A 12329-nucleotide genomic window follows, 5' to 3' on the forward strand; every position below is an offset into this window, starting at 1 on the left:
ATAGCTTCTACCAACCAGAGAGAGATGAAAGACAGAGAGGGTTGGAGGTTGCGGGTATGGAATGAGATGGATTAGGGTTCTTAGGTATTTCACAAATCAAGATAACATTGAGACGACCACTCAGATCGAGACACATAAATAAATTATAAAATTAAAAAAAAGACAACAAGAAGGTTAAATCTTGTTATCTGGTAAGACAAGTTGCAATTGATTTTCTTATGTGAAAACCAATTTTTTCGATTCCCTATTTTGGTTTGCTAAATAACGTACAACACCAAATCGAGTCACTTGATTCCAAATAAGGTGATCTGAATCAAATTAAATGCGATTTGGCTTAAGTTGATTCAAGATTACACCTTTTAAATGTAATGACTAAACCAAACTGCTCATACTAGTTTGGTTTGAATGGCTTTTGTTTGTACAATTTTTTGCCTACCCCGAATCCAAAAAGAAAGAAAGGCTTTTTTTTTTAATCACAAATGATCAATGAGGTTTGCAAAATTATCACATTTCGTACTTAAATGCTTTTTTTGTGACACTAATAGTGCTTAAAGTTACCCTCCACATATCAAAATGGTCTCTGCCATTAGCTTATGTCAAATATTCTGTTAAATTGCTGACATGACATATGTAATGAGCCCACATATTTAATGATATGGAGCTATGTGGCTTTAAGTATACTAAAATATTTTTAATTTTAAAATATATTATATTATATTTAAAGCCACGTGGCTCTATATCATTGGATGTGTGGGCTTCCCACGTGTGCCACGTTAGCACTTCAACAAAATATTTGACACAAGCTAACAATAGGGATCATTTTGATGTGTTGAGGGTAACCTTACTGTTAGTGTCACAAAAAATGATTACAGAGAAACATGATAATTTCGCATACGTCAGGGATCATTTGTGATAAAACGCCAAGAAAAGAAGGGAACTACGCTTGTAATACAAACGAAATAAAATTGTTGCTCAACAAAAATTTAGTGGTTTGACCGAACCTAATCCGCGCTTTTTTAATGGAACTGCCCAACAAAAAAAAAAAAAAAAAAAACAATTGAACTGAAATGGCGCACTCCTATTACCCCTCTAAAATTCGTAAGATTTTCTCTTCAGAGTCCAGTCCACTGTCCATTGTGCCAACCAAGAAAAAAGTTCACTTTTCAGGCCTCCAATTTTCCTGCCCACTTTCCGAGAAAATGCGGAAGAAACGCTGCGTTCCGGAGGTCCTCCGCCGGTTATTCCATAACCGGCCGCTCACATTGGCCGACGCCATCACCTCCTTACTCCCTCCTCATTCCTCGTCGTCAGTCCCCGACGACTGTCGTTTTTGCAAGGGCAGCCGTTGCCTCAGCTGCAGCGGGCCCAACGGCATGTCGTTCATTCTCCGACCCAACGACCCTTCCGATTACTGCAACCTCCTCAACCACTGCTACGTCGTCTGGGAACGCGCCCCTACGCTTGCTCACTTTTCCCCCGACTCTCATTGGTCCCAAATTGAGGTACTCGTATTCATACACATGAATACACATTTGGTTCCTTGTGTTGTTTTTGTTTGTGTATTTGTGTAAAAATTGCGTTTACTGTGTTCAGATTGTGAGAGCGGTGATTGAAGTGATGATGCTTGAGCAACCTCTGTCTTCCAATGTGATATGTACTGGTTATGATAAGGTACATACGTTTTCTTTTCTTTATGTATATTTTGAATTTATGGAATTTCATTATAGACATACAGAATATAATGTTTGTTTGTTTGTTTGTTTGTTTGTTTTTTTTTTATTGTTTGTATTTGGCAGTGTAATCAGTCAAGCCCCATTGTGGAGCTTCTAAATTCTTCGGCTTGGTGTCTTCTATTAGAAAGGGTATGTTAGTGTTACACATTGATTACTTGTGCTTAATGATGCAATTTAGTTTTACGTTTGGATTTTGAAATTCAATTATGGTGAAAATTTTGTATGGCAGGTTGGGGATGGTATTATGGTTTATTTACTAAGGAATGCGTCTATATTTTTGCCAATTCAGCGTAAGAAACATGAGCAGGTCACAGGTCTTCCTATCAGTAACTTATGTCCGAAGAAGTTGAAGCCTGCACCGCAGGCACTACATCAACAGTCATTGCAAAATCCATGTGGTAATCATGAGTTTATAATGTAATGTACTGTGTTTTGAAGTAATCAGAAGACGTATACATATCTTCTATTATCTTGAGAAAATCATGATTCATATACGTGCAGTCGCGCTTTGTGTTTAGGGGATAAAAGATCAAATTTTTTAGCATTTCATTGTGTTTTGAGCATGTATATGTGGCAATTCCTTTTCTCTCTTGATCAATGCAGGATTGGATTGTTCCATTTTTCAAGTGATATATTGGGTACTAGACATATTAAACAGTTAGCGCAGGAAGTCAATAGATTATACAATTCTAGAATCACAAGGAATAGAGAATATAGGATAAATATCTGTTCTTCAGAGATGCGAAATATGGCTAGAATAGTAAATAACATGCTAATCCTTTAACATGTTACTAATTGATCATGGTTCTTAGTTTTGCCCTCAGCATAGTTGCAGGATTTAGGGAATTTACAATGCCTGATCTTTCTTGGTCTGCTCTTACTCAGTGTGTTTCTACATCCATGTTGATTTATAATGTGTTTTCATGGAGCCACTTCTTTTCTTATGATCTCTCCAGGTCTCTGGTTTATGATTTTTAAGCTTTTTGTTCTTCTTATGTTGTTTTACTTGCTCATATCTAGAATTACCCCTTAAAGGATGATTGAACTGCAACTTTATCTCAGGACCCCGGAAAAAGAGGGAAAGAGATGATAACATACAGTCAATGTTGAAGAGACAGCAGCTCGGTAGTTCTTTCAGCACTGATGAAACATTCAGTTCTGTTACCTGCAGTGATAGTGGATTTGATAGGAATAAGCATGGCCATACTGAAGCAGCTATGGAAACAACCAGCACTGTTAGCGATGGCGATGAGGGTAATTTAAATCATGAACTTCAACAGAGTTCAGAAAGGCTTAAGAAGCGTAAAAGACCATTTAGATGGCAGCGCTGCAGGAAGCGCAGACAATTAACTTCTCAAGAAACCAGCGTTAAGGGTCCTTTCACAACAGTTCTTGCTGACAAAGAGAGCTTACCTGGCAGGCTTTCTTGTTGCTTGAAACCGAGCTCAGGTCTTCATGATACAAAGGTGCTTTGACAAATCCTCCAATTTTCTTACTCAAAATTTGTGTAAAATGTCTGAATCCCGCCTCTCTGGAGGGGCTCCTCAATACCGTTTGATTGGAAAAAAAGGTCTGAAATGTTGGAGGCTTACAGACTTTAGTAAGTTTCTTTTCTGTTTATTTGCCGTCCTTGTGTACTTTACTCAAGTGTTTTTATATGGCAGTGCTCTTGTTTGGGGTTCCAAGTTGCACAAAAGGTTGCCAAAGGGGCTGAAATAGACAGAAAATCCATGTTCTTTAACTTGGAACGCTCATTATCAGTTTTCCCCAAAAGACGTATCCTTTTGTACTAGTTTTGGAGTGTGGTATATATCTGTACATGTACATACATACATACTTACTAGAAAGATGCACAGTTCCAGTCTCTTGATTACCATTGGCCATAAGAATCCATGGTGACCATATGTTGGATTAAATTCCAATGGTTGGCATTAATTCTATAAATTTTTAGGATTTGAAGAAACTATTGGATTTTGACCTAATGATTGGTAACCTTGGATTTTCAAGGTCGATAGTGACCAAGTGATCAAAATCTTTATGTATATATTCTTTGCATTTTATTTTGTTTATTTATGCATTGTTGTCCATTTTAAATATACCTACCATCTCAGCATATATTTATCTCAACAATTTACTTTTCATGCATAATTCCCTGGAAAATGATGATTATGTATGCTGCCATCTTGTTCTTTTCTTTTCCTATTATAATATATTCCCCCAGAATCTTAGGTTTCTTTTGGCAGTACACTTATGCGTTCCTGCTGCCTTTTTTGTGTATTATTATTATCTTTTTCAAACGATATTGAATGCATTGTCCTTAATGATCTTCAGATGTGCTGAATTCTGTAAAGCCCAATTCTGTCGGTGCAGAGTCTCTTGTTAAGTGTATTTTTGGCATGTCGGACATAGAAAGTGCTCTGTCCAAGATATGTCCTCATGGAAGTGGTCCTTGTCTCATGGGTTCTGCATGCCTGTAAGCTGCTCATTATTCTTGATAACAGTTTGGAGTTACAACATAATCTTTAATTTTATGCTGTTCAGGAATAATGGTTTGTATTTTTAATTTTGGTGGTGCCTTATGGTTTTGGCTTCAATTTCAGTGGTACCGGACTATCTGTTTTAGTTGTTTTATAAGGAATGCGTAGATGGTAGCTTTTAGTTACTAGCCAGTACGAGTCTAATGGCTAAGGACCTGTTTGGTTCACAGATTAGTGACTTGGGAATGGGTATGAGATTCCCTTCCCATGTTTAGCAAGCATATTCATAGAAATGTCATATCTGCTGCGTGGTTATCAACTTATCAACTTCCCATGAAACAGGGAACGTGAAACCCTTTGACCTCCTTGGGTTTGCTTTTCCCTTGCTTTGGAAATGGATCTATTTCATTTTCTTGTGACTGAATTGCCCCCATTATAAACTAAAAATACAACTTTTGGCTTTAAAAATGATTGGCATTTCTTCCTTTTTAATAAGGGTATTATTGGAAATCTGAACAAATTTTAATTCCTATTTCTGCACAAACGAAACATGGGAATGGGAATAAAAGGTATTCCTTGGCTTTTGTTTCGCAGAATTTTTAAACACTGGAATGGAAGTCTTTCATTCCATGCCCCTGGAATGTGCATTCATTCTGAGGTGCAGTATTCATATTTTCTTGTTATTTTAACATGATAAGGTATGCCTTTCAGTAGGAGAGTTATTTGAGAAAACCTGTTTCTTGTTTTTACTGTTTAGCTGTCTCAATAAAATGATAGTCATCGGTCAATGAAATAATATTTGATGTGCCTTCATTGGCTTCTATCAAATTGATGAGACCAGATTTTGGATAAATATGTGATGATGATTATTGGTTGCAGTTGTTTTTAGGTTTGCAACTTGGAGCACAAAAACCTGATATATTATGCTGACTATGAGGAAATGACTATTTGGATTGCTGATTTTAGGCCTACAACCTTTGTTTTTAAGTAGTTTTGTATTATGAGTTTTTGGATTTCTGTTCTCTGTGTGTGGGAGAACTTGTTTAGATCATTATGGTCATCTTAGGCTTGTAATCTTTGTTTTTAAGCCATTTATAATGTCTTTCCTATCAAATTTCTTTTGTGTGTGTGTGGTCTTCCTGTCCATGAACGTTAATTGCCTGCTTATGTTTTCCAGGCATCACTCACTTGTTAAGTCGCTTAAAATTCTCATACGCAGAGCTCGGCATTGCCATCATTTGAGATTATTGGAGAAGCATTGTTTTATTACATCTCCAAATCCGAATGCTATTAAAAATTCTGGTTGCATCTTTGAGGTCAGCATTCTATTTTGATAGTTTGTGAGATGTATGATGGTAGTGTACGAGGCATGAAGTTGGCTTACTAAGTGCTTTTAGTTTCGACATTTTATATTTCTTGTTTTATGTTTTGCGATACTTTTCCCATTCTTATAAGAAGGTAACATGATTTTGACTCTCATCAGGGAGAAAGGCGGGGTAACAGTGTACTGAAGAAATCTCAGTGTTGTACTACTGATTCTTGCAATGGTTCTCCAGCAGCCATTGATTCTCATTCTGAGGCAATTAAGTCTTACTGCTTGAAAAGTCAGGTGGTGTCCTTTGTATGGGCTGTTTGTAGGAGTATTATTCCACCAGATTTGCTAGGAACTCCTTCTAACTGGAGAATGTTGAGGAGAAATATTTCCAAGTTCATTTGTCTTAGAAGATTTGAAAATTTTTCTTTAAAGCAATGTATGCATAAATTGAAAACATCTAGGTTCCCATTTTTATCAGATAAACAGTATTTCTGCTGCATGAATAATCAGGCACCAAAAGGCGTAGATGGAAAAAGTTCAGAAATTAATAAAGGATCCACTAAATTGAATGATGCCGCACATCTTGTAAAACAAAAAGTCTTAGAAAGCTGGATTTATTGGTTCTTTTCATCTATAATTGTTCCTTTGTTGCAAGCCAACTTCTATGTCACTGAGAGTGAGAATGGGAAGCAAGATTTATATTACTATCAAAAGTCAGTGTGGGAGAAAGTGAAGAATAAGACCGTTACTTGCATGAAAGCTCAGAACTATCATTACTTGGATACTGCAACAACTAGAAGGATTATAAGAAAAAGATTGTTTGGTTTTTCAAAGCTCCGGATTTGTCCAAAAGAATATGGAGTGAGGTTGCTAGCAAATTTAAAAGCATCATCAAGAATGCCAAGGCAAGAGTTCTATTTGGGAGATCGGTCCGGTGGAAGACTAGGAAGAACAAAAATGCATCAGAGAAGGGTCAGATTTGAACATTTTAAGTCAGTGAATCGTGTTCTTCGTGATACACATGCTGTTTTAAAATCTATACGATTCAAGGAGCCAGAGAAGTTAGGTTCATCAGTGTTTGATTACAATGATGTCTACAGAAAGTTGTGCCCTTTTGTAATTGGTTTGAAGAATGGATCGGCAATGATGCCTGATGTATTTATTGTTGTTTCTGATGTGTCAAAAGCCTTTGATTCTGTTGACCAGGATAAGCTGCTTTGTGTAATGAAAGATGTCCTAAGAACAGATGAATACTTTCTCAAACATGCTTATGAAGTTCTTTGCACAAAGAAATCTTTGTGGGTTCATGAGAAGCCTATATTAGTGGATCAAAATACCAGCTCGAGATTTAAATCTTCTGTCGTACACCGATCATTGCACAGTGTCCTTGTTAATCAGGTAATTTTGGGTATTCTGGAAAAAGTGTCTGGCATTGTTTTGTAAACTAATTTTATATCTTTTGAATATGTCACTATTTATTCTGTTTTTTTTCTGTTAATTTATGTAGTTTGTGTACTTTGTATATTCATGAACTTACTATCCCCAAGCCATCCCAGAAAAATAAACTGCTTGATATCAATGAAGTAGTAATTGTAACTGAAGAAAAAATAGTATTCAAAACACTATAATCGAACATAGGATTGAGATGGTACTAATTTGTCAAATTTACTACTGGAAAATTTGATTTTTCGTGACTTTATATCTGCTACTGTGATGGTCTCGTTTAGGTTGATCATGGGGAAGGGGATGGAGATTTGTGTAGTTGCTTAAAATTTGTTCAGCATCTTGATGGATTCTGATTCCTTTCTTTTTCTTTTTAGCTTTAGCTGATAGTTTTGTTTTTTCAATGCTTAGGAGTGTAGTAGGTCTGTGAAGAAGCAGGAGCTATTTTTTAATCTAAATCAACATGTGAAACGCAATGTTCTGCAGTTGGATAAGAAGTTTTATTTGCAAGGTGTAGGCATTCCTCAAGGAAGTGTTTTGTCTTCTTTGCTTTGCTCATTATACTATGGACATCTGGACAGGAATGTGATCTTTCCATTTCTTGAAAAAACTTGGGAACCTGCAAGAGTAGATTTATCAAGAGGACATAATTTTGAAGACACTTCTGCTGCACAGAGTGGTAGTGAGGATAAAATTGGTTCGTCCTCTAGTCATTTTCTAGTAAGGTTTATTGATGACTTTCTTTTCATTTCAACTTCAAAGAAGCAGGCTTCTAGCTTCTACTCCAGGTTGCAAAGAGGATTTCGGGATTACAACTGCTTCATGAATGAGAAAAAGTTTGGCGTAAACTTTAATATTCGACCGATGCCTGGGCTGCCATCAAACAGAGTATACCTTGGTGAAGACGGCATATCATTCCTTCGATATTGTGGTTTGCTTATCAATTCTTGCACTCTCGAAGTTCAGGCAGACTACACAAAGTTAATTCCCTTATATGATTAATTTTATATTTCATAATTTATTAGGACTAATAACAATTATATTTATTGTTTTATGCATGCACTGCCGAAGAGGTTACAAATTTATCATGTCTACAGTCTACCAAAGCAATATCTGTTTTAAATTACCCATTTTTCCTGGATGATAATTATCTGTTGCATGTTTATAATGTTTGTGGCCTTTTGTAACGGTAACACTATGATCAAGTGTGTCAAAACAATATCATTCCTGGTCTAAGTTTTTTGAGTATCTTGTTTCATCTGTTTATCAGGTATTTGAGCAACCATTTAAGTTCAACTCTTACTGTCAGCTGGCAAGGCCAACCTAGTCGTCATTTGAAGGAAAAATTGTGTGACTATATGAGACCTAAATGTCATCCAATATTCTTTGATTCCAACATTAATTCAGCATCTGTTGTGAGATTAAATATCTACCAAGCGTTCTTGTTATGTGCAATGAAGTTCCATTGTTATGTTCGCGACATATCAAACATATGGAAACTTTGCAATAGATCCTATGCTAACATGATCAAGAGATCTTTGAGGTATGCTTCTGGTACTTTGTCTTTTATCTTTTCTAAGTCTTTCAACAATAATAAGCAGTCTTTCCACATGGAAGTTAGTTGAGCTTTAATAATTGACTAAGATCTTGATATACTTAAAGCTAGCTACAACTGGTTTTCCTTACGAGGTATCTCATTCAATCAGTTATCCAAATTGTTGAGTATAACAAGATTTCTTACATCCTCTTTTTGGAGGAGTTATGATCTTTTTGTTGCGTTGATTTTAGGTACATGTATGTGCTCATAAAGAGAAGGATGCGTTCTGTGTATAATGGTTCTGACTTCCAACCAATACTTCAATTGGAAAAGGGAGAAGTTGAGTGGCTTGGTTTATTTGCTTATATCCAAGTACTGAAGAGAAAGCAATCACGGCATAAGGAGTTGCTCTCCTTATTGACATCTAAGTTGTTGAGTCATAAAATAACGGGGTCTGTGTCTTCTCAACTAAGTTATGCTGTTGATAGATCACATTCCTCTCTAATGTGGAAGATCAAGTATTAGAAGATTCTTAGAGGTATGTACATATTGCATGAGTAAACCATCCTAATTTCGTTCGATCACCATCGTCATGGTCTTATCAACTACATTAATGTTCAATTGTCTTGTAGTTTTTTAAAAGGTATTGGGTTTGCTAGTGTTTGTTATATCCTCTACAAGTTGTCTCTGGTATTAAAACTATACTATCATGAATTATTTTGGTAGATACAAAATATACATATATTATTCTGTGATGCTATGTCATACCATTCTTTTTCTTTTTCTTTTCTTTTTTTGAAAGTTCAAATGCTTATTGGATTCAAACATTCTATAGATCCTCTACAACAGATATGTATAGTTAGCATAATCATGCTAGTCACCTGTGCAGGTAAAATTTGTTAAAGTGATTTACATACATTCTATGTCTTGTTTTACAAACTGGGGTTTGTCTTTTCTTTAATTCTATTAACAAGATTTCTGTTATTTTTTAACGTGAGGTTTAATTTTTTCCTTAACTCTTTCAATCTTGCTTAGCTTTAAACATTTAAAGTGCAGCTTTCATTTTGTATTCCTTTTTCTCAATTGTAAATTTTCATTTCTTTCTTCTCTATCTCCCTAGTTCGATTACAGTGTAGTGTTGCTTGAACAAGGAGGCCGCGAAAGTGGAGAAAGCACGATGTATCTGACGGTGAACTCTACAAGACTGATGCTACATGACCACATTCAATTTTTAGTGGTCAGAGTTGTTTGTCTCTCACATATGATGGGAGGATGTGGTCACCAATGTGGTACAATTCACATTCGGCAATGTGGTATAGTTCAGTTTAGTGAATTTGCAAATTCAGCATTCAAATGTCGATTTGCCAAGTCGTTTATGTTTTTTTTATCATCTTTTCTATGCTATTTTTTTCCCTACTAAAGCGAGCATTTGGGAAAGACTTTTGTGCAGTACGAAGATTGTCCAAATTCTTGTGTTTTGTTTTGCATGTGCAACAGCACGTACCTCAATTGTAAACAATTTCAGCTTCAGCTTGTCCGATTTGTATACCAAGCAAACAGACTAAACCACGTACTGGGCCTAAATCATTATGCATTTACTCTTACATTTTAATCAAGGGTGGTTATTTAGAGCAGCTCCAGCGCTGCTTCAAACCCGGGCAAAAGGCCCCCCGACTGAGCCCAAACATCCTCCAGCCCGAGAGAAGAGGCCCGGGCAAGAGCTGGATACCACCAACCTGGGCAGGCCCAAGGGCAAGTTTCGCCTAGGCTTCAGCCCGAGGGCTGTGACGTCAGGGTAGGGTAATTCAAATTTTTTTGGGAAATAGCTTAAAATGACACCTATTTCATAATTTTAACTAAAAATACCACTCCTTCCCAATTTTTGTACAACTATCACCTATAAATATAAAATTACCTCTCTTTCATTCATATTAAAGTTTGCATGTTATATTGCATTCACTTAATGTTTAAATCACTTAATGTTTAAATAATGTTTAGGATTTTAGGGCATTGATTTTTTGGGTAAAAGTAGTTTGTCTCTGATGTAGGATTTTAGGCTTTGATTTTCTGGGTAAGAGTAGTTTGTCTCTGTAGTAGTTGTGTTTGCAAAAATATAAATTGGCTTTAGTTGCTTTTTTGTGTAGTGTTTTCTAGTTTCTAGTAATTTGTTGAAGCATAATAACTAATTTTTAAAGTTTTTCTATGGTTTAAATATTCTTTAATTTTTCCAAAAGTTGGGTTGTTTTTTTATCACAATTTTTTGTGGTAATTTGTTGAAGTGTAGATTCACATCTGTTGGTTGTTCCTATTTTTTTTTTGCATTGTGCTTGCTTGTTGTCTTTTCTTAAAATTCCAGCAACCTTCATGTGTTGGTCATTGTAATCCTACTTTGCCCATCTAGTGGTGTGAGTGTATGACATCATTTTAGGGATTTAATGGGGTTTGGAAAACAAATAATAAGTACCATTAGAAGTAGATCGCGGAAGAGAAAATTGAATCTTGACTGTGAATATGAGATGATTTGGGATGCACAAGGATGAACGCATCTTGTAGTAGGTATCAATTATGTATCTTAATGTGTTGAAAATAGTGTTAGTAGGTGTCAGTTCTGTATGTGAATGTCACACCCCGGACCGGCTCCGCTGTAGTAAGATATTGTCCGCTTTGGGCCTGGCTACATTATCACCAGCCAGCACGGTTTTGTTTCTAGGAGCTCACGAAGCAACTTCCCAGGGTGGTCACCCATCCTGGGATTGCTCCAGCCTCCCACTCGCTTAACTTCGGAGTTCTTACAACTCCGAAGCCAGTGAGCTCCCAAAAGGCCTCTTGCTAGATGGATGCGGGTGTGCCATATAAGGCACATCGCCCCCCTCTCCGTTGGTCGATGTGGGATCTTACAGTGAATATGTTGAAAATAGTGTTTGTAGGTGAAAATTATGTATCTTAATGAGTTAAAAATAGTGTATCAGTTTTGCATCCACTACTACAAAAAAGCAAAAAGACGACGGTAAATCACCGTCGTGTATTCGATTTTTCAATGGTCGTGGAATCCACCGTCATCTTTTCCCTCATAAACCACGACGCTAAATCACCGTCGTTGTTAAAATATACAACGTCATCAACAAATACAAAACGACGTCTTTGTACTGCAAAAAGATCTAAAAAAGCAGTCGAGGATGAGAATAGACGACCAACTCTCTAAAAAAACCGTCGTTAAAAAGGAAAAATATGACACATATTAACAGAACAAGGCCGCAAGATAGACATACAACGACGAAAATTAAAATAAGACGCCGTTAAATATCATTTTCACGACAATAAAAAATATGACGTCTTTAAATACATTAGAAGACGACGTTATTGATTCCTACTACGTCGCCTATATAAAAACAGCCGTCGTAAAATAAATTTTCCACTTCGATTTTTCTATAAAAGATGACGTGGAAATAGTTGTCAGTGTCATTATTTACGACGTATGTATTTATAGAGTAGACGTTGAACAACGAAACAACGTCGGTTACAAAATATGAGAGTCGTATTACAAAATTTATACGTCCTATTTTCAGAAACAAACAACGACGATAAATATTAGACGTTGTTAAATAAAACAACGTCGAAAACAAATAAAAACAGACGTGTTTAGTCTGCTAAAGTTTTAAAAAATAGTCGAGGATGAGAATAGACGACCAACTCAAACAAATCACCGTCGTTAAAAAGGAAAAATATGACACATATTAAAAGAACAAGGCCGCAAGATAGACATACAACGACGACAACTAAAACACTACGCCGTTAAATATAATTTTCACGACAAGAAAAAATAT

The 12329-nt window shown here is 36.1% G+C and overlaps 1 protein-coding gene across 5 annotated transcripts; it reads left to right on the plus strand.

Moving 5' to 3' along the window:
* Positions 1–1127: 1127 nt before the first annotated feature.
* On the plus strand, positions 1128–10074 carry LOC117620156 (telomerase reverse transcriptase). 5 transcript variants are annotated; one of them, XM_034350283.1, is made up of 13 exons: positions 1128–1502; positions 1594–1671; positions 1797–1862; positions 1963–2131; positions 2796–3199; positions 3398–3509; positions 4065–4206; positions 5388–5526; positions 5694–6923; positions 7380–7948; positions 8239–8511; positions 8757–9043; positions 9637–10074. In XM_034350283.1, exons 1-12 carry the CDS (start codon positions 1200–1202, stop codon positions 9028–9030), a joined length of 3759 nt encoding a protein of 1252 aa, XP_034206174.1. In that variant the 5' UTR covers positions 1128–1199; the 3' UTR covers positions 9031–9043; positions 9637–10074. The 5 variants fall into 5 exon arrangements, with proteins under 5 accessions (XP_034206174.1, XP_034206175.1, XP_034206176.1 ...); XM_034350284.1 differs by having other exon boundaries at positions 5430–5526; positions 9626–10074; XM_034350285.1 differs by having other exon boundaries at positions 2023–2131; positions 9626–10074.
* The last annotated feature ends 2255 nt before the right edge of the window (positions 10075–12329 follow it).

Source organism: Prunus dulcis, chromosome 2 (assembly GCF_902201215.1).
Source record: "Prunus dulcis chromosome 2, ALMONDv2, whole genome shotgun sequence".
NCBI lineage: Eukaryota > Viridiplantae > Streptophyta > Magnoliopsida > Rosales > Rosaceae > Prunus > Prunus dulcis.

Bases quoted from the DNA above. Each gene is read 5' to 3' on its own strand.
- LOC117620156 (XM_034350283.1), top strand. From the start codon at position 1,200: ATGCGGAAGAAACGCTGCGTTCCGGAGGTCCTCCGCCGGTTATTCCAT. The intron at 1,672-1,796 runs GTACATACGTTT...TGTATTTGGCAG, and splicing joins TATGTACTGGTTATGATAAG to TGTAATCAGTCAAGCCCCAT. The intron at 1,863-1,962 runs GTATGTTAGTGT...TTTGTATGGCAG, and splicing joins GGTGTCTTCTATTAGAAAGG to GTTGGGGATGGTATTATGGT.